The 22934-nt window shown below is 45.3% G+C and overlaps 2 protein-coding genes across 2 annotated transcripts in view; one reads left to right on the top strand and one right to left on the bottom strand.

Moving 5' to 3' along the window:
• Positions 1-93: 93 nt before the first annotated feature.
• Positions 94-21970, bottom strand: med21 (mediator complex subunit 21). The gene is made up of 4 exons (XM_041216057.1): positions 21847-21970; positions 18580-18694; positions 17247-17347; positions 94-1856 (listed from the first exon to the last, which is right to left on the bottom strand). Exons 1-4 carry the CDS (start codon positions 21886-21888, stop codon positions 1680-1682), a joined length of 435 nt encoding a protein of 144 aa, XP_041071991.1. The 5' UTR covers positions 21889-21970; the 3' UTR covers positions 94-1679.
• tm7sf3 (transmembrane 7 superfamily member 3) overlaps positions 21639-22934 on the top strand; it is a 58104-nt gene continuing 56808 nt past the window's right edge. Inside the window, exon 1 of the mRNA XM_041216055.1 lies at positions 21639-21716. The gene's annotated coding sequence lies outside the window, so the exon portion shown is untranslated. The remainder of the gene's footprint in view (positions 21717-22934) is intronic.

Below are 22934 nucleotides of genomic sequence, written 5' to 3'. Positions count from 1 at the left end.
TGTAACTTAACCTATCTTGACGCGTGAATGCAGCAGGGAATCTGATGCCTGCAATGACCATCCCATTAAAAGTATGTGTCAAGTGGAAATTTATGGCATTGCACAATTTCTTTAATCTTCAACTTGAATTCTTTTCAACAAAATGTCACGGTGCCACAAATGCTTACAACAAAGTATAACCGCAGAACAGAGAATGTACCAAATGCATCATCTGCGCAATGTAACTTAATTGGAAATATTTCCCATGAGCTAACAGTGTGGGAGGAGCGGGGGAATAAGATTCAAAAGCAGCTACAAGCGTAATAACTCCTGTTCAATGCATATCCACAACCTGATTAAACCAAAGCTCAACCGCTAAATCAGCAAGTCCATTCTCAACAAAACACAAAGCATTTAATCAGGAGAATGAATTGGTAAGAGAGTAAAATCCAGGTTCTGCTAGTGCAGCAGTGTTTGCTGGGCTCAGGTCACCAGCTCCCTTAGTGTGTGGGTCTCGCTGAGACCGAGGGAGATCCACTTCTCTCCAGCAGCAGGAGCAATTTTCACTGGGGATGTGTCAAAGCATGGGTTTCTCTCCCCCATCTCCTCAGTAAGGCACTATTCTGCCTGTGTATTGTCCATAGTGTCACTGTTAGCTTCATATACATGCATTGACAAGCCCTCAAAACCCCCCAACAACAGCACAGCTTAGACAACAGAACTTTAGGTTGGGTTGCCAACTGTGATTAAATATATTTCTGGAGAATTCACCACATGCTCCACTTGCCCCCATGCTCCGGCCATTAGTCGGCCAATACATCCTACTTTGTGATGCACTGTCTTCCTCCTCCAATTGAAAAGCAAAAAGATTCATTACCCAATTGGATGATGCTCGACTGTCAGCCAAACAGCCCTTTTCACCTATTTTTATACCTGGCAAACAGAAATGTTCAAAGAACATTTTTTTTAAAAACTGTCTTTGTTTAATGTCCCAATGATTTTTCTCCAGGGTTGTGCACAGTAACATCCTGGAGATTGATCTTCAATTCCTGGGGACTCTAGGCCAATCCCAGAAGGTTGGCAATCCTACTTCAGTGATTTAAGTCAGCTCACTCTTCCTGGAACCCGCACAGCAATTTTAATGCAGCCAATGGTCACAGCGACATTTAGCATTCCGATTCCTATAAAATGCTGTGCTTATGTCCGATACTGTTTTACAACACAAGGATAAATGTTACCCACTGAGCAGCATCCAATTTCAAAACTGGGGATACAACAAATTTCAGAATGATATTAGAGAAGACCACACAGTATGGAAGAACTTAGTTTCCCCATTTTCAATCAAATCCCCAAAGAGTGGTTGGGGGAGGGAGAACCCAAAATATAACCTTGAATTTAAAACTGAACGCTGACCAAAATAGGAGGGGAGGGGGTGAATAGGGGAGGGAAGGAATGCTCCATATTTACTGACCTGGAGTTAATCTCCAGATTAACTTGCACAACAAAAAAATCATTTTTTAAGCTCCCAGGAAAAAAATTGCAATAAATTTTAACCTCAGTGCTGATGTTCTATCCATTTTACAAAAACCCTTTTCTCTTTTTTCCCTGCCCGCTGCCCCATGAAATAAATGCTCCAGTCATTTCTTCACAAAAGTGTAGATCGCACCATCATTTTCTGCGCAGTGCGCTGCCTCCTGCTGCTAGGACTCGGGGACATGCTGACTGCGACCGTTGCTCCTTGTTCCAAGCTGTGACTGGGCAATGTCCGCTAATGCGCTCTGTATCTTCTCCAACAGCATGTCACCCCGATAAACAACTTCTTCCAGCAGAGCTGCAGCCTCGTGGTTCTCCTCTTCCAACTGACGCAAGCTCGCAGCCTAGGTGGTGGGAGACACAACAGGGTTAGCTCCCGAGCGCACTGGGAACATACAATCAATCAACGCATTTACCGAACACAAACATTTTAAAACCAGACCACCGCACATGACCAGACAGACATAAATTCAGGCTTCGCAATGAAGCATAGCAAGCCGAGCAGTACTGAGGGAGTGCTGCTTTGTTACAGGTGCTGTCATTTGGATGAAATGTTAAACCAAGGCTCTGCCAGGCCTCTTTAAATGGTGATAAAAACATCCCATAGGACAAAGTGAAGAGTAAAGGAGCTCTCCCGGTACCAATACTTATCCCTTAACCAACACTTTGTCATTAGTGGGATCTTGCTTTGTGCAAACAGTGACTATACTTCAAAAGCTCTTTATTGATGATGTTCTGAGGTTGTGAAAGGTGCTACATAAAATGCAAGCTCTTTCTTTCTTTGTTTCATGTTTTAACAGACTTCTTAAACATCATCCGCTGGAAATGAATTGCTTAAAAGCTAACATAATGTAGCACTGGAAGTTTCATAATTTTGGTTTCCGCAGTTTGCCTGGTTCATGTTATGCAAGGAAGGCTATGTATTTCATGTTTATGGCAATAGAGCTTGTAATTTATATATCATTAACAAATTTCCCACGTACTGCATCCTTCTTTATCAAGCTATAACCAGCTTACACTGAACACAACCAACCTTCCGCAACATTTGCCTACACACAGCTTACTCTCCTAGCCGACCTCCCAACTTGCAGACACTGCACTTCAGAGTATCAAAACTGCCCATATCCTCACTTGCAACAAGTCCCGTTCAGCCATAATCTTTGCGATCTCTGACCTATATTCGTTCCCAGTCCAGCAAAACCATGATTTTAAAATACTCATTGTGGATTTCAAATTTTTCCAGGGCTTCAATGAAAATTGAAAAAAGTTGAAAAATTGCCATGATTTTTCACCCAGGTTTCTTGCAGCATTCTTTTAAAGATGCCAAACATTTACCAAGTTTCTGTACAACAAATTTAGACAGCAGTTTTAATTGCCTCAATCACAAGAGCACTATGAAGGATGTGAAAGAGATTCGGGTCTCCCATGCTGCGAGGTGTGTCAATTAGGAAAATGTAACAGCACAGATTGCTCTGTTATCCAAACTATTTAATAGGAAAATAATTTGCAGTTTCCATGGCAAATAAGTAAACATTTGTAATATCGCTAAACTCTAAATTAATCAGTTTAAGTGATGAGTGAGTAAGTAAGGCTAGTTCATCAATAAGACAGAACTTCGCATTAAAACGAAATACTGCGTAAACTGGAAATCTGAAATGAAAACTTCAGTACTTTTGTTTTTCGAGTCGAACGTGACTCTCCTCTTATGTGACTTGACTCCTTCGGAAGAGTTCCGAAGGAGTAATGTTCGACTCGAAACTTTAACTCTGTTTCTCTCCCCACATGCTGCCAGGCCTGAAGAACTTGAACCAGATCTGAAAATACACAGAGCACTTTTGAAGTGCAATACGATTAGCATGTAGCTACAGGTCAGTGATTTTGTTCACACCAAAGGTCCCTTAAGCTGCAATGAGATGAACATTTGGTTAACTTGCTTTTTTCGCTGGCAGTCAATAAGGGAGGAATGCCAGATGTAACATGGCAAGCACATAATAGGCAATCACAGGAGCCATTCCATGACAGCAAAACACCACACCCTGCACTGGAGGCAGCAGGAGCTAGTACTTACTTTGTTTGTGGTTCTTAAGTAAAGAATGGGAGCCAGGCTTGAGAGCATCCTGTTTCTCTTCAGTTACTGGCACAGGATCTTTGAACATTGTGAGAAATGGATTTTTAAAAAAATATTTTTGGGGAATATAGTGTTATTCAGTGAAACAGGCTGTGTGGGGGTATGATTTAATTAAGCTGGGCAGAGATTAATAGGAGTCAGATTGTCTGGGGGTGGGGGGGGGGGTTTAAAACATGAAAAGGATAGAGGTAAAAACAAAAAAACTGCGGATGCTGGAAATCCAAAACAAAAACAGAATTACCTGGAAAAACTCAGCAGGTCTGGCAGCATCGGCGGAGAAGAAAAGAGTTGACGTTTCGAGTCCTCATGACCCTTCGACAGAACTTGAGTTCTGTCAAAGGGTCATGAGGACTCGAAACGTCAACTCTTTTCTTCTCCGCCGATGCTGCCAGACCTGCTGAGTTTTTCCAGGTAATTCTGTTTTTGAAAAGGATAGAGGTGTTAGGTTTGAGGTAGAAGTGAATGGGTTAGATCTAAAATTTGCATTTTGAGATAATTGGAAAGTTGTTTGAATATCAAAGGAGAATCAGAGGTGACACGAAACATGTTTGCATCTTGCAGGACTTCCGTAGGTAAATAGAAGTGGGGATATTATACTTTATTGACCTGAAAGCAAAGACAAGATGGAAACATGAAAGTCTTATACTTAGAAGGGTTTGAGTTTCAAAGAGGTGTGAGAACAATGGAACCTGAGATGAAAGCGGAAAAAAAGGTACTTCAGAGTTACTGTGGAGAGCTTAGGATAGCTGTAGCTATTGAGCTGCAGTTGTTGAGCTGGAGGTGTGGCTCTGGGCTAGGAGAAGACGCAGTTTGAATCAACCATCCAATCAAGCCAGAAAAGTCTTAGGCTGCAAAAACGAGTTTTATTCTGAAGTTTGGATCTCCACCGCAGAGTGGAAGGGGGTTAGAGGTCATGTGGTTTACCTTTATTGAGGCTACAGCAGTTTGCCTTGGGTAATATTACTGGATTTTTTTATAATTAAACATCCAAAAGGGAATGTTGCCTGCAAGGTGTTTACTTGCGGATCTGACCTGGTACATTTTTTTTTAGTGGGGGGGGGGGGGGGGGGGGAATGTTTTATAAGACTAATTTTGAACTGTGTAGCTGTAATCTTGCATGCTTAAGTTTTCTTTTATTCTTGTTAATAAAACTTATACTTTTAATTTGTAAAATCCCATAAGTATTACAGGATTTCTTGCTGCTGAGATCAGTACATCATCTTGTTTTCAGACTACAATGTAAAAGGATATGGCCCATAAGCCAAGTTTCTCTCTGGGATTTGGTTTGTGCTGCGATTACATCGGTTGTGTTCATAACAACATTCACTGAACCAGTGGGTGAAACTTTGGTTTAAAAAACGTAACCAAAGAGGTTGTCATGGTACAAATATTTCTGCACTTTAAAATTTGTGACTTGTGCCAACCCAAAAAAATCACCATCTTATAAAATTATTCTACTTAATTTCACACAGTGTAAAATACACACTTACTTAGAATTTCCAGCTATGAAACAGGCCATTCAGCCCAACTGGTCCACGTCAGCATTGATGTTTCATAACAGCTTCCTCCTACTCTTCATTTCATCCTATCAGCATATCCCGCTATTCATTTTTCCCCTCGTGTTTATCTAGTTTCCCTTAAATGCATCTATGCTTTTTGCCTCAACCACTCCCTGGTAGTGAGTTCCAGATTTTCACCCCTCCCTTCATAAAGAAGTTTCTCCTGAATTCCCCATTTGATTTATTAGTGACTACCTTATACTTATGACCCCAGTTTTGGTCTCCTCCAGAGTAAGAAGATTCTTTCTATGCCTAGGACAGTCATGCTTGGACCCGATGTTATACATGGTCTTGAGGATGCTCAGGTGTGCAATGGGCTCCCGTCCAAGTGAACACCTGCTCAGGGTTGAGGATTATAAGATCAGCCATGATCTCATTGAACGGCAGAGCAGACTCGATGAGCTGAATGGCCTACTTCTGCCCCTATGCCTTGCATCTTATGGACGGAATTCCACATTGGCCCCGAGCCCAAAACTTTCCCTCGGGAGCTGGAGCCCCACAACCTGAGTCCCCTGCAGAAATGCCCTCCGTGCCCTTTAGCACAACATGGAGGGGTTTCCTGTATGGGTTGCCGCTGCACACCCTTCACCTCCTTACCCTCGCCCATCGTCCGGACACATGCCTTGATGCCATCCGGCAGCAGATGCCCCTCTACATGTGAGTTCTCCCCCTTACCACCTGGGACCTGGGGTGGAGGGTGTTGAATGCAGCCGTCCCATACAACTGTAGCATGTGTCGACTCACGGACTCCCAAGATGCCTGCATTTTTTGCGGCCTTGTGGAATCCGAGGACCACGTATGTATAGGGTGTTATAGGCTGCGCTTTTTTAGTTATTTGAAAAACGTAACTTTAGCCCCACGTTTCTCATCTACGGGCGCCTAGTGCTGGGGGGGAGGGAGGAGGACCTCCTCATGAACCTGCTCCTGGGCCTGGCCAAGTTGACCATCAACAGGTCCAGGCAGCGGGCGATCAAAGGGGTCATCTGGCCCAACTGTCTGCCCCTCTTCCACAGCTATGTTTGCAGCCAGGTGTCCCTGGAAAGGGAGCATGCGGTGTCCACCGGCACCACAGGGTCAGGGGTGCTTTCTTGACCCCTCTGATCACATTTTGATTTGGTGTAAGTTTTTTGTGGTTTGTTTTTCTTTTGCACTTTCCCTTTGATGGGCTGCCTTTTACTTTGTCCCTGATTTTGTTAATTTAGTTTATTTGGTTTGTAACAAAAACGAGTTACCCTATCAAATCCTTTCATAATTTTAAAGGCCTTTAACAGACCATTACCCAGTTTAGTCATTTTATTTTAAAGAAAGCATAAAAAAGCAAAAAGGACCCCGGCATGTGTAGCCTTTCCTGATCGGGTGCGAGCTGCTCCTTGCAACTTGAATTCAAATTTTGCAACTTTTAACTTACTTATAAACCGGTTCCTTGCACCTCAAATTCCCCCTCCTTTTTGCACTCTAAAATTGCTGCAGAATAAATCACTTTCTCTCATTCCCTTGGTCAAGATGTCCTTGTGCCCTGGGAGGATGAATGGTTTGCAGGGAAGCAGTGCCATGCAGTGGTCTGGTCAGGAATGGCAAGACTCAAGTCCATAAACTCAACTGCCACATTTTTACTTCTCTTTAGCTCTGAAGAGGAGTCATGCAGACTCTAAACATTAACTCTGTCTTTCTCTCCACAGATGCTGTCAAGACCTGTTAAGTCACTCTCTTGCTATTTCAGACGTAACAAACGCCTCCCTTCCCCCACACCCCCCACAAAATATAATCTTGAAAATGAATATTTGAGACTGATTTTGAAAGCAGGGTTACTGTAAGTGCGGCAACTGTAGAAAACCAGCAGAAAATTCATGCAAAGTTGGGACAGCTCCCTCTGCTGTTCCCAACTGGGTTTAACTCTCAAACTATCTTGACAATTCTCTGTTCCCTCCACCTGTGCTGCCCAAAGCCAGAATTGTTCCCTTCCAGTTTTCCCCCCAAACATATTTTCCTTCCCTCCTTTCTCCAACATATTTAATCCTGCCTACTAGAAAACTAAAGTTACCCGCATGCTTCCTACTGCTTCCCTCATTTAGGGCAGGACTTTTTTTTTAGATGATGTGGATTCTCTCTCCCCCACCAGCACCACCCGAAGAGGCGGTGGGGAATGCATGGCAGGGAGGTGCGTTGATCCTGGCAGAGGGGTCTGGATGGAGAGGCTGGGGGGGGGGGGGGGGGGGGGGGGAGGGGGTGGAGAGAAGCACCTGTGGGGGGGTGGGGGTGGTGGCATGCCTTGCGATGGCACGGGGGGGGGAGGGGGGGTTTGCCCTATGTGGAAAAAGGGCTCTTGAGGGATGTGCCAGCCACCACCCCCACCCACCGAGGTGCCAGCAAGGTGACCTGCCAGCTTCCCTCCTTCCTCTGAGCAACTCCTCTCACAAGCCTGAAAACGGAGGCTGGACAGGAAGCAGCCCCTGAAGTGGGCAGTTTTTGACTACTTAATGGCCCCAATTGCAGAAAAGCCACCCGGGGAATTTTATGGGCACCCGCACCTGCAGACTCACTAGCAGGGGAGCATCAAATTCTGCCCTTAGTTCCTTTCAACAAAAAGAGCCATGTGGTGTTGAATATTTTTTTAAGGAACGTGGTAGTGGAAACAAAAACAATAGGGCCCTACATGAGGTACCTAGAAATTATGAAGGAATTATTTCTCCAAACTGACAAACCAGGATAGGCTTTCATCCAGGTGTATTCAATGGAGAGCTTACTACAAAAATATATCTACCGGCCACACATACATAGATTTTTAAAAATGCAGAAGGTTGTTAAAAGATCAGTAATGTTGTTCACTTACATGCAAGTGAGTAAAAGAAAGACTTGCATTTCTATAGCATCTTTTATGAGCACAGGATGCCATCAAGCATTTTACAGCCAATTAAGTGCTTTTGAGGTGTAGTCTCTGTTGTAATATAGAAAACCATGACAGCCAGCTTTCACACAGTGAGGTCACATAAACAGCAATATGATAGTGACAAGATAATTGTTTTTTAGTGATGCTGGTCAAGAGATAAATATTGGCCAGGACAATAGAGAGTGGCTCTTCTGTGAAAAATAGTGCCAAGGGGTCCTTTACGCCCACCCAAGGGGACAGATAGGGCCTTGGTTTAACATCTCATCTGAAAGATAGCTTTTCTGACAGTGCTGCCTTACCTGAGCATCAACCTGAGTTACATGCTCAAATCTCTGAGGTGGGACAATGATCTTCTGACACAGACGAGAATGTTACCCACCGACACAATGTGCTGCAGACTGTCAGCTCGGTAACCGGTTACACCAGTACCACAGCAAGAAGTCAGTCAGGTATCAGTGCAGGGTAGAAGTTAAAACAGATTATTCTTAAAAAGATGTGGTTGGTTGCGAGGTGTGTGCGAGTACTGGATGGATGAGTACAGGAGCTCCCTAGCCAGGAAGTGAATAAGAGTGAAACAGAGATCTAAACAACCAGAGTACAATAAAGCCACCGCCAGAAACCTTTTTTTTGCAAAAAAAAAAAATCCTTACACAGAAATCCTTTCTGGTCTCCCAGATGGTCGTAAAAGTTCCCACCGCACTATTTTGAAGAGGAGAGTTCTCCCCCAAATCCTGGGTCCAATTTTTATCCGTGAACCAACATCTCTAAAATAGTTTATCTGATTACTGTCTCATCGCTGTTTGTGGAAACTTGCTGTGCACAAGTTGGCTACTGCACTTCCTACATTACAAAAGTGACTACACTTCAAAAATTAAATCATTGGCTGCAAAGCACTTTGGAACATTGCAAGGTCATGAATGGTACTATATAAATGCAAGTTCTTTCTTTTGGTGTGGGGGGAGAAGAGGGGATGGAAAGGGAAGTTTTTGTTTATAGCTTTGTTGTTGTTACTGAGTTGGCCACTTGGTGATGCACCGAGCACAAAACAGCAGCAGCAGCCTAATGTAAGGAGAGACTGGTGCCCACCCACATTAAAGGGAGCAGCTCACACCGAAGTCTGCAAAGTCTGCAAACATATGAGAAAGGCGCACATATATCACTACCATTAGTGGCAATTACAGTGAGAAACAGCATACGCTTGAAAAATAATACAGTGACTTTGCAGCCCAGGAGCCACCCACTCAAAAAAAAGTCAAAATATTTGAGATCAGAGGGAAAAAAAAAATAGAAAATGCTAGAAACACTGGGTCAGGCACTCACACCACTCTGAGTAAAGATTCTTCTGAATTCCTTCTTGAATTTAATAATGACTTCTGTTTATGGTCACTAGCTTTGGTCTCCCACACAAATGGAAACATCTCCTTCACTCTACCCTGTTCAACGCTTTCATATTTTGAAGACCTTGAGCAGGTCACCCCACTGTCTGCTACTTTTCTAGAGAAGAGAACCCCAGCCTATTCTATTTTTCCTGATGGTTATTGCCTCTGTTTTCTCCAATTTTTCTATTCCAAAGGTCAATCACATTAGTGGGAACAAAGCTGGGATCCAATTCTCTGACTAAACTACCTCAATTATTGCACCATTTACTTTCCAGCTCTGACTCACTGTCACCTGTCATGACATTATAAACTGCAGATAATTTGAGATGTGCCACACGGGTTCAGTTCCACTTGAACCAGAGGTACTAACAATATTTAGCAAGACCCAGCACCAGGCTGGAAAAATCATTTTTAGCAGTTAACAAGGGTGCAAGTTTCACAAAGTATTCGGAACTCAAAGGTTAATCTGCTCAGTTTCACTTCAGTGACGTGTGCCAGTGGCAAAATACATGCTTTGAACATCTTTTTTTAAATTGCAGTTCACTGCTGTTACAACTACTTTGAACATTTTAATTTATCTGAATATGACTGCGTGTTAGTAAATCAAGAAATAGAACTTGCACAGCTTTCCTCTTTTCAAATACTCAAAATATGAATCAAGGGATCAGGCAGACACCCTGTTCATCACAGGCAGCTCTGACCATAAGCTCTGTGCACTTCTTTCAGGCTAAGCAAGTTAACTAATCCCAGAGAAGAAATGGTCACCAGACTGCTTATAAAGCTTGTAGCAGCAGACTCTGCTCAGCACTGGCACAGGCCTACAAAACAATGCAATACCCACATCTGACTCAGTGCAGAAAGAAGCACCTGACAGAGTTCTGTGTAAAATAAAAGAATGGGGGGGGGGGGGTAGGGGGGGGGGGAGAAGGGGCTCTCCAATGATGCCAATGAACAAATGAGGGACAGGACAGAACACATGGAGTGCATGAGGGAGAGAAAAGGAACATCTGTCCCATCAGATGAGTATTAATTCTGTTTCTCATCGTAACCACACACTGCATTGCACATTTGAACCGCAATGCTGAATTGTTATGAAACAGGATGTACTTTTTCAACTGCTTTTTAACAGCCATGGCAAAAGGAAGCTCATTTGGGTGGTCTTACTCCTAACACTTTCTACTCACATATCCTCCAAGCCACAGCATTTTTTCCCTTTATTATAATTAACCTCTTGGTATACAGCATTTTCACAGCAAAAGTGCCCCAAAACTAAACCAAAAAAAAATCACATTTTGTGTATGGCACCTTAAGTTTTGCCACATCGAAATATTGAACGTGGATTAATCTATCTTTATATTATCTTGCACTAAACACAAATTATGCAACAACCAAACAGAAAATGTACGCTTTCCATATTCTTTGCTGAATCACCAATCATCGAAGTCACAGTTGAAGCCAGTGTGAAAGCTGTCACCATGAAGGAGGCATCAGTGACCCAGTCACCACTTGCTGTCCGGCTACCTCCACTCATGGGAAAGAGCCTGATTGCTGCTTCAAGTCTACCAACAAGGCATTGCTGAAGCACGAACCACACATTATGAAGCCTAGGGCGATGAATATCAATGGGCCCCGGTTCTGCATGATATCACTTTCCTTTCAGAACCACACTCCCGTTCAAGGAAGGTGCCTCGACAAAAAGATTGGACGAAGGGTAATAAATAAAGAATTGAAAGTCTTGATTTGCATTCATATAGTGATTTTCATGACCTTCAGGACATAGCAGCAGCAACAATTTGTATCTATACAGCACCTGTAACATAGTTAGATATCACCAAGCACTTCACAGGAGCATTGCCAAGCCATTTAAGGAGATGACCTAAAGTTTGTTTACAGAGGAAGGTTTTAAAGACGACAAACAGAGATGCTGAGGTTGGGAATTCCAGAGCTCAGGGCCTTGGCGGGCGGAGGTATGGCTACCAATGGTTCAGCGATTACAATCGGGGATGCTCTAGTGGCCAGAATTGGAGAATCACATATTTCAAAAACTTTGGGGCTGGACAAGGTTAGAGAGATAGGCCATGGGGGGAGGTGGGGTGGGATTTGAAAACAAGGATGAGAATTTTAAAATTGAGGCATTGTTTAACCAGGAGTCAATGTAGGTCAGTGAATACAAATCAATGATGGGTGAAGGGGACTTGGAGCAAATTGTGAGCAGAGATTTAGATAAACACAAGCTCCTGTAGGGTGCAAGATAGGAGATTGGCCAGGAAAGCACTGGTACAGTCAAGCACAGAGGTAACAAAGGCAAAGATGGATGGGGGTTTCAGCATAAGAACTGAGACAGGGTCAGAGTTGAATGATAACAGGGAGATGAAGTAGGCAACCTTGGAAACGGAGCAGATATGTGATCAGAAATTCATCTTGGGACCAAAGCTGTAAGCAGTCTGGCTCGGTATCAGACAACTACCAGGAAGAAGAACGGAAACAACAGCTAGGGAGCGGAGTTTGTGCCAGCGACTATTGACAATGGCTTCAGTCTTTCCAACATTTAGCTGCAGGAAACACCTTCTCACCCAAGTCAAATCAGATACGGTGAAGGGGTCAATGGTTTATGGCGGTGAGTCAGTACACATGAAATTTGACTTGTTTTCAAAAGATGTCATGGGAAGGGGAGTGCGGGCAGAGAAACATGCAGATGAGCAATAAAAGAAGCTAAGTTTAGATCATTGAAGACTCCAGTGGTTAATTGTGCACAAGAGGGGAGAGAAACCATTGCAGGTGACTCTCTGGCTATGATTCAATAGATAAGAATGGAACCAGAGGAGTGCAGTTCCACTGATTCAAGAACAGAGAGCAAGTACTGGAGGAGGATGGTGCGGTTGGTCAACTGTGTCCAAGCTCCAGATGGACGATGAGGGACAATTTACCACCAGTCATATAGAATATGACTTGATAAGGGCAAAACTCAGGGTCACAGTATAAGATGGTCACTACTAAATCCAATAGGGAATTCGGAAGAAACTTCTTTACCCAGGAGATTGGTGAGAAGTCCAACTCACTACCACAGTGAGTAGTTGGAGTGAATAGCATAGGCATGTTTAAGGGGAAGCTAGATATGCATGAAGCTAGATAAGCATGAGGGAGAAATGAATAGGAGAGTATAATAGGGCCAGAAGGCTGGAAGAGGTTCTCGTGAAGCATTGACCAGTTGGAATGAATTTCCCATTTCTGTCCTGTAAACACGTAATTTTTCAAAAGAATTACCTAGATCAGAACTACAATTCAAGATGGGTGTGTGAAAATCCCTTGTATACCTGTTGCCTCACACATGCCAGGGTCATCTGTTTTGATTAGCAGTGAGTAACAGGAGGATATGACCTTGAGTGAAGCAGGTAAAGGGGCTGAACAGACAGTAGGGGACGAGCCTCAGGCTTTGCAATTGTCAAACAGGTTTGAGGTGCTCACAACCTGTGTGGACCAAAGCGAGGTCTGCAAGGTGAATGAGCAGGCTGGCCATGACACCATAGTACAGGAAGCTATTCAATCAGGGGAAGTAAACAGGAATGTAGTGGTAGTAGGGGACCGTATAGTGAGGGGGATTGCCAATGTTCTCTGCAGCAAAGACCAAGTGTCCCAGAAGGCTGTGTTGCCTGCCCGGTGTCAGGCTTCAGGACATCTGTTCAGGGCAGGAGAGGAATTTGCAGTGGGAGGGGGGATCCAGTTGTCAGGGTCCATGTTGGTACCTATGACATAGGTAGGATAAGGAATGAGGTTCTGCATAGTCAGTATGAGGAGCTAGGTACCAAATTAAGAAGCAGAGCCTCAAAGGTAATAATCCATAGCCATGTGCAAATTAGCAAACAGGGTGAATAAGATTAGAGAGATGAATGAGTGGCTCAAAGGCTGGAATGGGAGAAGTTTCCTCCAGTTCGTAGGGCACTGGCATCAATACTGGGGAAAGGAGGCTGTACCATTGGGATGGTCTACACCTGAACCATGCTGGGGTGAGTGAACTTGCAAATCACCTAACTAGGGAAGCTAAAGGGTTATAAACTAAATCGTGTGGGCAAGGGATCAAATGTGAGAAGAGGTGGTACATTAAAGAGTAGAGACAAGGTAAGAGAGGAAGATACTAATTTGGGAAATGATAAGTAAGACTATGACAGGAAGGGACAGAGAGCACAAGTCTAAGAGTAAAACAACAGACAAGGCTAGAGGTTACAAAAATAACACAAGGACATAACTTAAGGCTCTGTATCTGAACGCATGTAACATTCGAAACAAAACAGATGATCTGCAAATAGAGATAAATAAGTTTGGTCCAATAGCCATTATAGAGGCATGGCTGCAGGATGGGATAGATTGGGACCTGAACATTGAAGGGTATGAGATTTTTAGGAGGGACAGGAAGTTAGGAAAAGGTGGAGGGGTGGCTCTGTTAGTTAAAGACGACATTAACATAATAGAGAGGGATGGCCTAAGTGCCGGAATCCAGGATGTAGAAGCAGTTTGGTTAGAGAAATTGCTTGTGGGAGTGATGTACAGGCCCCCTAACAGTAATCACATGGTAGGACAGGGTATCAAAGAAGAAATAGTGGGAACTTGTCAAAAAGGTACGGTGATTATCACGGGGGATTTTAATCTACATATAGTCTGGAATAAACAGATGGGCAAAGGCAACATAGACGACAAATTCACAGAATGCTTGTGGGATAATTTCTTAGATCAGCACGTTCTGGAGCCAGCCAGGGAGCAGGCTATTCTCGACCTAGTATTGCGCAGTGAGACAGGATTAATTCATGACCTCATCATGAAGGTGCCCCTAGACAGCAGTGATCATAATATGATTGAATTTTACATTCAGTTTGAGGGAGTGAAGACGGGTCTAACATTAGCAATTTAAGCCTAAATAAGGGCAATTACGAGGGCATGAAAGCAGGGCTAGCGAAAGTGAACTGGCAATTTAGATTAAGGGATAGATCACTAGAGATGCAGTGGCAGACATTTAAGGAGATATTTCAGAATACACAGAATAGATACGGTCCAACAAGAAAAATTCCAAATGGAGGATCCACCATCTGAGGTTAACTAAAAAAGTTAAAGATAGTATTAAATTTAAATAAAAAGCACGTAATTGTGCAAAGATGGGTGGCAGATCAGAAGATTGGATAGAATATTAAAAAAAAAGCAAAGAATGACTAAAAGATTAATGAGGGAAAAATTAGAATATGAGAGAAAGATAGCTAGAAATATAAAGACAGACAATAAGAGTTTTTATAGATATTTAAAAAAAAAGTTAACAAAGTGAGTGCTGGTCTTATAGAAAGTAAGCCTGGGGAATTAATAATGGAAAACAAGGAAAATGGCAGATGAATTGAATAGGTACCTTGCATCAAGAACAGAAAATGCTGGAAAAACTCAGCAGGTCTGGAAGCATCTGTGGAGAGAGAAACAGAGTTAACGTTTCGAGTCCGTATGACCCTGCTTCAGAGCTGAAGAGAAGTGGAAATGTGATGAAATTTATAGTGTTTAAGGGGGGTGGGGCAGGTGGAGCTGGATAGAAGGCCAACGATAGGTGGGGACAAAGGAGGGATTGACAAAGATGTCATGAACTAGTGGTTAGCACTAAAAAAGGTGCTGATAGTGGCATAAAGATAAGAAAACAATAACAGCAGAACAAAGATAACATTGTATGAAAGAACAACATGGAACAAGTAACAAGATGGAACAAGTAACAAGATGGCCCTGTAGGGGATGGGGGGCCTCAGTAGTGAGGGAAAAAAAGGACAGAAAATGGTATAAAACCACAGATAAAAATGAATAAAAATAAAAATAAGTGGATAAGAAATAGAAGTGAATGTAGAAAAAAGGGGATTAGAAAAAGGGGGTGAGGGTGGAGGACAGAGTTCATGGCCTGATGTTGTTGAGCTCAATGTTAAGTCCAGAAGGCTGTAAAGTGCCTAATCGGAAGAGGAGGTGCTGTTCCTCCAGTTTGTGTTGGTACTTTGCATCGGTCTTCACTATAGACGATACAAGCAATATCCCAGAAATAGCTGCAAATCAGGAATTGGAAGGGAGGAAGGAAATCAAGAAAATTACAATCACCAGGGAAGTGATACTTTGCAAATTGTTGGAGCTGCAGGTTGACAAGCCCCCTGGTAGCGATGGGTTTCATCCTAGGGTCTTGAAAGAAGTGGCTATTGAGATAGTTGATGGGTTGGTTTTAATTTTCCAAAATTCACTAGATTCAGGGAAGGTTCCATTAGATTGAAAAATAGCAAATGTAACTCCTTTATTCAAAAAGGGAGGGAGACAGAAAGCGGGAAACTACAGGCCAGTTAGCCTAACATCTGTCATAGGGAAAATATTACAAGCTATTATTAGACAAATTCATGGTAATCAGGCAGAGTCAACTTCTGTGAAAGGAAAATCATATTTAACCAATTTATTGGTGTTCTTTGAAGGAGTCACTTGCTGTGGTTAAAGGGGAAAACGGTGGATGTACTGTTTAGATTTTAAGAAGGCATTTGATCATCAAAGGTTATTGTGGAAAATAAAAGCTCATTGAGTAGGGTTAACATATTGGCATGGATAGAAGATTGATTAGCTAACAGGAAGCAGAGAATAGGCATAAATGGCTCATTTTCAGGTTGGCAGGATGTGACGAGTGGTGTGCCACAGGGATCAGTGCTGGGGCCTCAACTCTGTACAGTTACATAAATGACTTGGATGAAGGGACCGATGGTATGGTTGCTAAATTTGCTGATGGCACAAAGTTAGATAGGAAAGTAAGTTGTGAAAAGCATGTAACGAGGCTACAAAACAATATAGATAGGTTAGGTGAGTGGGCAAAGATCTGGCAAATGGAGTATAGAGTAGGAAAGTGTAAGGTTGCCCATTTCGGCAGGATGAATGACAAACAGGCATATTATCTAAACTATTATCTGAGAGACTGCAGAACTGAGATGCAGAGGGATCTGGATGTCCTAGTGCATGCAATTGAAAAAGGTTAGTATGCAGGTGCAGCAAGTAATCAGTAAAGCTAATGGAATGTTATTCGTTTATTATGAGGAGAATTGAATACAGGAGTAGGGAGGGTATGCTTCAGTTATACAAGGCGTTGGTGAGACCACATCTAGAGTACAGTGCACAGTATTGGTCTCCTTATTTAATGAAGAGTATAAATGCATTAGCAGTTCAGAGAAGGTTTACTAGATTAATATCGGAATTGGGCAGGTAACCTTATGAGGAAAGGTTGGACAGGCTAGGGTTGTATTTGCTGGTGTTTAGAAGACGTGACTTGATTGAAACATATAAAGGTCCTGAGGGGACTTGACAGTGAATGTGGAAAGGATATTTCCTCCTGTGGAAAAATCTAAAGCTCGGGGTCACTGTTTCAAAATAAGGGGTTGCCCATTTAGGACAGAGATGAAGGAAAAAATTTTCTCTCAGAGAGTTGAGAGACTTCAGAATTCTCTTCTTCAAAAAGGTGTTTGAGGCAGAGTCCTTGAATACCTTTAAGACAGAGATAGATAGATTCTTGATAAGCAAGAGGGCAAAAGGTTATCGCGGGTAGGCAGGAATATGTGGTTAAAATCAGATCAGCCATGATCTTATTGAATGGTGGAGCAGGCTCGAGAGGCTGAGCGGCCTATTCCTGCTCCTAATTCGTATGTTGGTATGTACCTTGCCAAATGTGTTTTCCCCACAAATACCATCCTTGCTCCATCATTAATCAAGCTTGCAATGGCAGAATTTCACAGGTGACCCTTCACACTTACCTGCAATGCTGCTGTCGATTCTTCACTCGGCAATGAGTCAACTAACACGTCAATGTCTTTTGCAGTTCGCGCAATCAGTGCAGCAAAAAGCTGTGCATACTCTGTGGGGAAATATACAGGCCAGGTGAGAACAGATTTTAAAATACAAGCCCGGCATGAAAGGCCCAATGAAGGGGGAGTGGGGGGACCATGCATTTACAAAATGTTCCATCACATCATTCCAAAGGGCTTTACAATCCAGTGGGTTACTTATTGGTTAAACATGGCAACCCAATTCTTAGGGTCTTCCAGCACATGAGGCCATGTCTGTGTTGGTTCTTTGAAAAGAATTATCTAATTTGTTTAACCACCCTATACCTTGCCCATAACCTTGTAAATGTTTTCCCTTCAATTATTTAACCAGCACCCTTTTAGGCAATGCATTCCAGATCATAGCAACTCAATGTGTTTAATAAAAAAATGTCACCTTCCTTCTGGTTCTTTTGCTAATTACCTTAAATCTGTGCACTCTGAATACTGACAAACGACAAACTTCTACACAAGGCTTGGACAGATGTGCCCTCAGGTAACATCTCACTTAAAAAACAATTTTTCTGACCTGACCAAGCAAGCTTTTGACCCAGACAAACGGTTCCTCCAATTGAGGTATCTATTAATGCTCTTTCACATTGACACACAGACTATTCAGCAATGTAACAACTTGTACTTTTAAGTAGTGAACATCTAAGGTGCTACAAACGATAAGGAACAACAAAAAGAGTAGAGATAGGGTAGGTTAGCAAAAGGCCGAGAAGATCAATTTTAAAGGGAGGTCAGGGTCAAGGGAAGACAACTCTGGGCATGGTGACAGAGAGCTCTCCAACAACGTCTTGCATTTATATAGCACCTTTAACATAGTAAAACACCCCAAGTGTTAACTTGAATCCAAGCCAGTTGGTTAATTATGCAACTAGACATATTACTTGTCTTGATAATGGGTTTATTCACAGAATACAGCATTACATGTCTGCTTCCTACGTACCAACCCAGTGTCCCAGCAGTCTCTCTTTATGCTAAGTACTTAACTAAACAATGCCCTTCACCTATCTTAACAATATAATTTAAAATACTCATTAATACTAAGGCACCTTACAAGAGTGTAATTAAGAAATTTGACACCAAGTCACATAAGGATATATTAAACAGTAGGTGAGCCAATTTAGGTCAGTGATTGAAGGGTGGAACAGGACTTCATCAGCCTGCATAGATCATAGAGGTTCAATTCCAAAACAATTCTAATGACTTATTTTTGAAAAAAAGCAGGCTCTGGGCATCCAAACACACTAGCTCTTACCTTCAGTTGGATTAGATGGCTGGTCTTTGTTTATGGCAGTTTGGATGTTTGTAAATGATGCAGGAGGAGCACACTGCTGCAAGACACCAATAGCGTTACAGAACTGGTCTGCTAGCTAGGGAGAAAGAACAAGACTCATTGTAAATCAAATGATCATTTTTGTTGGGTAAGGGTATTTACAGTAATGGAGCCAAAGTAGGTGAATGGAGTTAATATATAGGTCAGCTATGTTTCTTCACTCATCCCACTGCCACCCACTTCTGCCTTGTACCATCATTCCATTTGTCACTTAAGCACTTCTGCTTTCCAGTCTATCCTAGATGTTTTGTTCCTTCCTTCCCTTGTTCCCTGCCTCTGAAGTTGCTTGAAACCTGTTACATCTCTCGACCTTTGATAGTTCTGACAAAAGGTCATCAACTTAAAACGTTAACTGTTGGTCTCTCTCCACAGATGCTGCCTGACCTAAGCATTTCCAGCGCTTTCTGTTTTAATTTCCAATCTCCAGCATCCACAGTATTCTGATTTTATTTATCCGTGACCTAAATGAATTGCAGAACAGGTTCAAGGGGCTGAATGTCCTGTCTCAAGTAAATTATAATCAAAATCCAATACAAACAGCGCTAATTATGAATTGACTTACAAGTCTGACAGTATAATTATAAGTTTGATTTCCAGTCTTTGACCATTTTATAAATTCCATTATGCATTTTTAGATGCCCTGTTGCCATAGGGAATAACAACAAAATTTAACAATGGAATACAGCATGTGGGAGTGCAAAGGATTTGAGTCCAGATAGCAGTTGGATAACCAGAGACACTCTTACTCTGGGAGTTAGACTGGAAAGAGATGAATGACACTTATGGAGCTTAACTCTGGAATTCCCTCAAATTTCTCACCCTCTTTCAGACTCTAATTCAAATCCATCACATTGATCAAGCTTTCAATCACTTGTCCTGCTATCTCCTCACACAGCTCACTGTCAAATTATTTCTGACAATTGCTCATGTGGAGCACCTTGGGAGATTTATTTACCACATTAAAGGCACTATAAAAAAGGCAAACTGCTGTTACAGCACTCTCTCCTGAGTCGGAAGATCATAGGTTCAAGTCCTCGCCCAGAGATTTAAGCACTAAATTAGACTAACGCTCCACTGCAGTACTGAGGCAGGGGTCTGTCCTGTGGGAGGGCCACCCTGCCAAGGGGTGGGGGGGTGGGGTCTGTCCTGAGGGAGGACCGCGCTACCAGGGGGTGAGGATGTCTGTCCTGGGGGGGGGGGTCTGTTCTGAGGGAGGACCGCGCTGCCAGAGGGAGGGGGGTCTGTCCTGAGGGAGGGGGGTCTGTCCTGAGGGAGGGGGGTCTGTCCTGAGGGAGGGGGGTCTGTCCTGAGGGAGGGGGAGTCTGTCCTGAGGGAGGGGGGGTCTGTCCTGAGGGAGGGGGGGTCTGTCCTGAGGGAGGGGGGGTCTGTCCTGAGGGAGGGGGGGTCTGTCCTGAGGGAGTGGGGGGGGGGGTCTGTCCTGAGGGAGTGGGGGGGGGGTCTGTCCTGAGGGAGTGGGGGGGGGGGTCTGTCCTGAGGGAGTGGGGGGGGGGTCTGTCCTGAGGGAGTGGGGGGGGGGGTCTGTCCTGAGGGAGTGGGGGGGGGGGGTCTGTCCTGAGGGAGTGGGGGGGGGGGGTCTGTCCTGAGGGAGTGGGGGGGGGGGTCTGTCCTGAGGGAGTGGGGGGGGGGGTCTGTCCTGAGGGAGTGGGGGGGGGGTCTGTCCTGAGGGAGTGGGGGGGGGGTCTGTCCTGAGGGAGTGGGGGGGGGGTCTGTCCTGAGGGAGTGGGGGGGGGGTCTGTCCTGAGGGAGTGGGGGGGGGGGGTCTGTCCTGAGGGAGTGGGGGGGGGGGGTCTGTCCTGAGGGAGTGGGGGGGGGGGTCTGTCCTGAGGGAGTGGGGGGGGGGGTCTGTCCTGAGGGAGTGGGGGGGGGGTCTGTCCTGAGGGAGTGGGGGGGGGGGTCTGTCCTGAGGGAGTGGGGGGGGGGGGGGTCTATCCTGAGGGAGTGGGGGGGGGGGGGGGTCTATCCTGAGGGAGTGGGGGGGGGTCTATCCTGAGGGAGTGGGGGGGGGTCTATCCTGAGGGAGTGGGGGGGGGGTCTGTCCTGAGGGAGTGGGGGGGGGTCTGTCCTGAGGGAGTGGGGGGGGGGTCTATCCTGAGGGAGTGGGGGGGGGGTCTATCCTGAGGGAGTGGGGGGGGGGGGGTCTATCCTGAGGGAGTGGGGGGGGGGGGTCTATCCTGAGGGAGTGGGGGGGGGGGTCTATCCTGAGGGAGTGGGGGGGGGGGGGGCCGATCCTGAGGGAGTGGGGGGGGGGGGGGCCGGCCTGAGGGAGTGGGGGGGGGGGGGGGGCCGGCCTGAGGGAGTGGGGGGGGGGGGTCTGTCCTGAGGGAGTGGGGGGGGGGGGGTCTGTCCTGAGGGAGTGGGGGGGGGGGGTCTGTCCTGAGGGAGTGGGGGGGGGGGGTCTGTCCTGAGGGAGTGGGGGGGGGGGTCTGTCCTGAGGGAGTTGGGGGGGGGGTCTGTCCTGAGGGAGTGGGGGGGGGGGGGGGGTCTGTCCTCAGGGAGTGGGGGGGGGGGGGTCTGTCCTCAGGGAGTGGGGGGGGGGGGTCTGTCCTGAGGGAGTGGGGGGGGGGGGTCTGTCCTGAGGGAGTGGGGGGGGGGGGGTCTGTCCTCAGGGAGTGGGGGGGGGGTCTGTCCTCAGGGAGTGGGGGGGGGGGGGGTCTGTCCTCAGGGAGTGGGGGGGGGGGGTCTGTCCTGAGGGAGGGCCGTGTTGCTGGGGATGGGGGGGGGAGGGTTAGTATTTTGGAGATGATACATCGCGGCCTCCTCTGCTCGCTCAGATGGACATGAGATCCTCGCCGCTATTCTGAATAAGAGCAGGGTGAAGGTGGTGTCCTGGGGCCCTCCGCCAACATCACTAAAACAGATTATCTGGTCTTTCCCACACTGCTGCCTGTGGGATCTTGCTGCGCACAAATTGGCTGCCGAGTTTCCAACACTTCCGAACGATTACATTGGCTGGGAGTCCCTCTGGGCGGTCCCGAGGCTGGGAAAGGCGCTAAAGAAATGTCGCTTCTCGCTTCTGTTTTCCAGCCCCTCGGGCCGAGGTAAGGCTCCGCCTGCAGCCGGGGCTGAGAGGAGGGGGGGGGGGGGGGGGGGTGGTGTTTGGCGGAGCCGCTGAAAGTTCCAGGCCGCAGGCCTCGGGTTAGAGTCGGAGCTCCGGCCGCTCACACTCACCGAGTTGACCGCGTCCTGCAGCTGCGTAAGCCGGTCCGCCATCTTCCAGCAGCAACAGTAAGCCGCTCCACCATTGGCGGAGGCGCCTAACAACGGACAGCCAATCCGCTCTGCCCTCCCTTTGCAGTGTGGCAGCGCTAGCCAATCACAGACAGGCACTCAGAACCACCCAATCATAATTAGGAGCAGCCATCCAATCAGAGTGAGAATCAGGGAGATAACCAATCAGGTTGAGGGGAGCGAACAGGGCACCCATTCAATCATCGAATAGGAATCATCCAATCAAAAGCAAAGAGAATTAGCTAATTACAGACATCCAAAACCAAAAATTGGCCAATCAAAATCACAAGCAGTCACAGCCTCAGACTTTTCCATCTCAGCCTTTTGATTAATCAATAAGAATGATAAACACTTGAAGCACAAGTGCCACCAGCTGCCAACTCCATCCCTTTCCCTGGCCGCTGCCTGAGGCTGCACCAGACCATGCGCAGTCCTGCCACCCTACTGGACCCTAAAGCTGAGCTTCCCACCCCATATCTGCTCCATCTTCATAATATTGCCCATCTCCACCCCTGTCTCAACTCTTTTACTGCTGAAATTCTCACCCATGCCTTTGTTACCCCCTAGACTTGACTATTCTGATGCTCTCTTGCCGGGTGTCACAGCTTAAGATGGAATTCCACCCACTGTAAACTTCATCTCATCCAAAACTCTGTTGCTTTAACCCGCACCAAGCTCTATTCACCTGCCACCCCTGCGTCTGATGACCTACATTTTGCTCCTGATCTAGCAACGCTCAAATTTTCATCCTTGTATTCAAATCCCTGCATACACTTGCTCTTCTCTATTTCTACAACCTTCTCCATTCTTATCAACCTTATAATGCTCTTTTGAGTCACCTTGAAAACTTTCATAACATATAATGCATAAGTTGATGTTGTTGAAATTGGCCTCATACAAAGTCAACGAATCTCAAGTCAAGGCTGCAAAATGATAGAGGTCATTTGGCTTATCTTAATTCATCCTATTGTACACCCATTGTAGAATTCCATTGATTTTAAATCAATTCAGGCATTTAGCCCCAACTT

The sequence above is a fragment of the Carcharodon carcharias genome, chromosome 21 (genome assembly GCF_017639515.1).
Source record: "Carcharodon carcharias isolate sCarCar2 chromosome 21, sCarCar2.pri, whole genome shotgun sequence".
Classification (NCBI taxonomy): Eukaryota; Metazoa; Chordata; class Chondrichthyes; order Lamniformes; family Lamnidae; genus Carcharodon; species Carcharodon carcharias.
This window is presented reverse-complemented; position numbering and strand designations above follow the sequence as displayed.

What these genes read in the sequence shown, in the direction of transcription:
- med21 (XM_041216057.1), bottom strand. Translation starts at nt 21,888, where the DNA reads ATGGCGGACCGGCTTACGCAGCTGCAGGACGCGGTCAACTCG. An exon ending in TGCAGGACGCGGTCAACTCG is followed by an intron (nt 18,695 to 21,846) that starts GTGAGTGTGAGC and finishes CTTTCTCCCTAG; the next exon opens with CTAGCAGACCAGTTCTGTAA. An exon ending in AATCGACAGCAGCATTGCAG is followed by an intron (nt 1,857 to 17,246) that starts GTAAGTGTGAAG and finishes CCCACCACCTAG; the next exon opens with GCTGCGAGCTTGCGTCAGTT.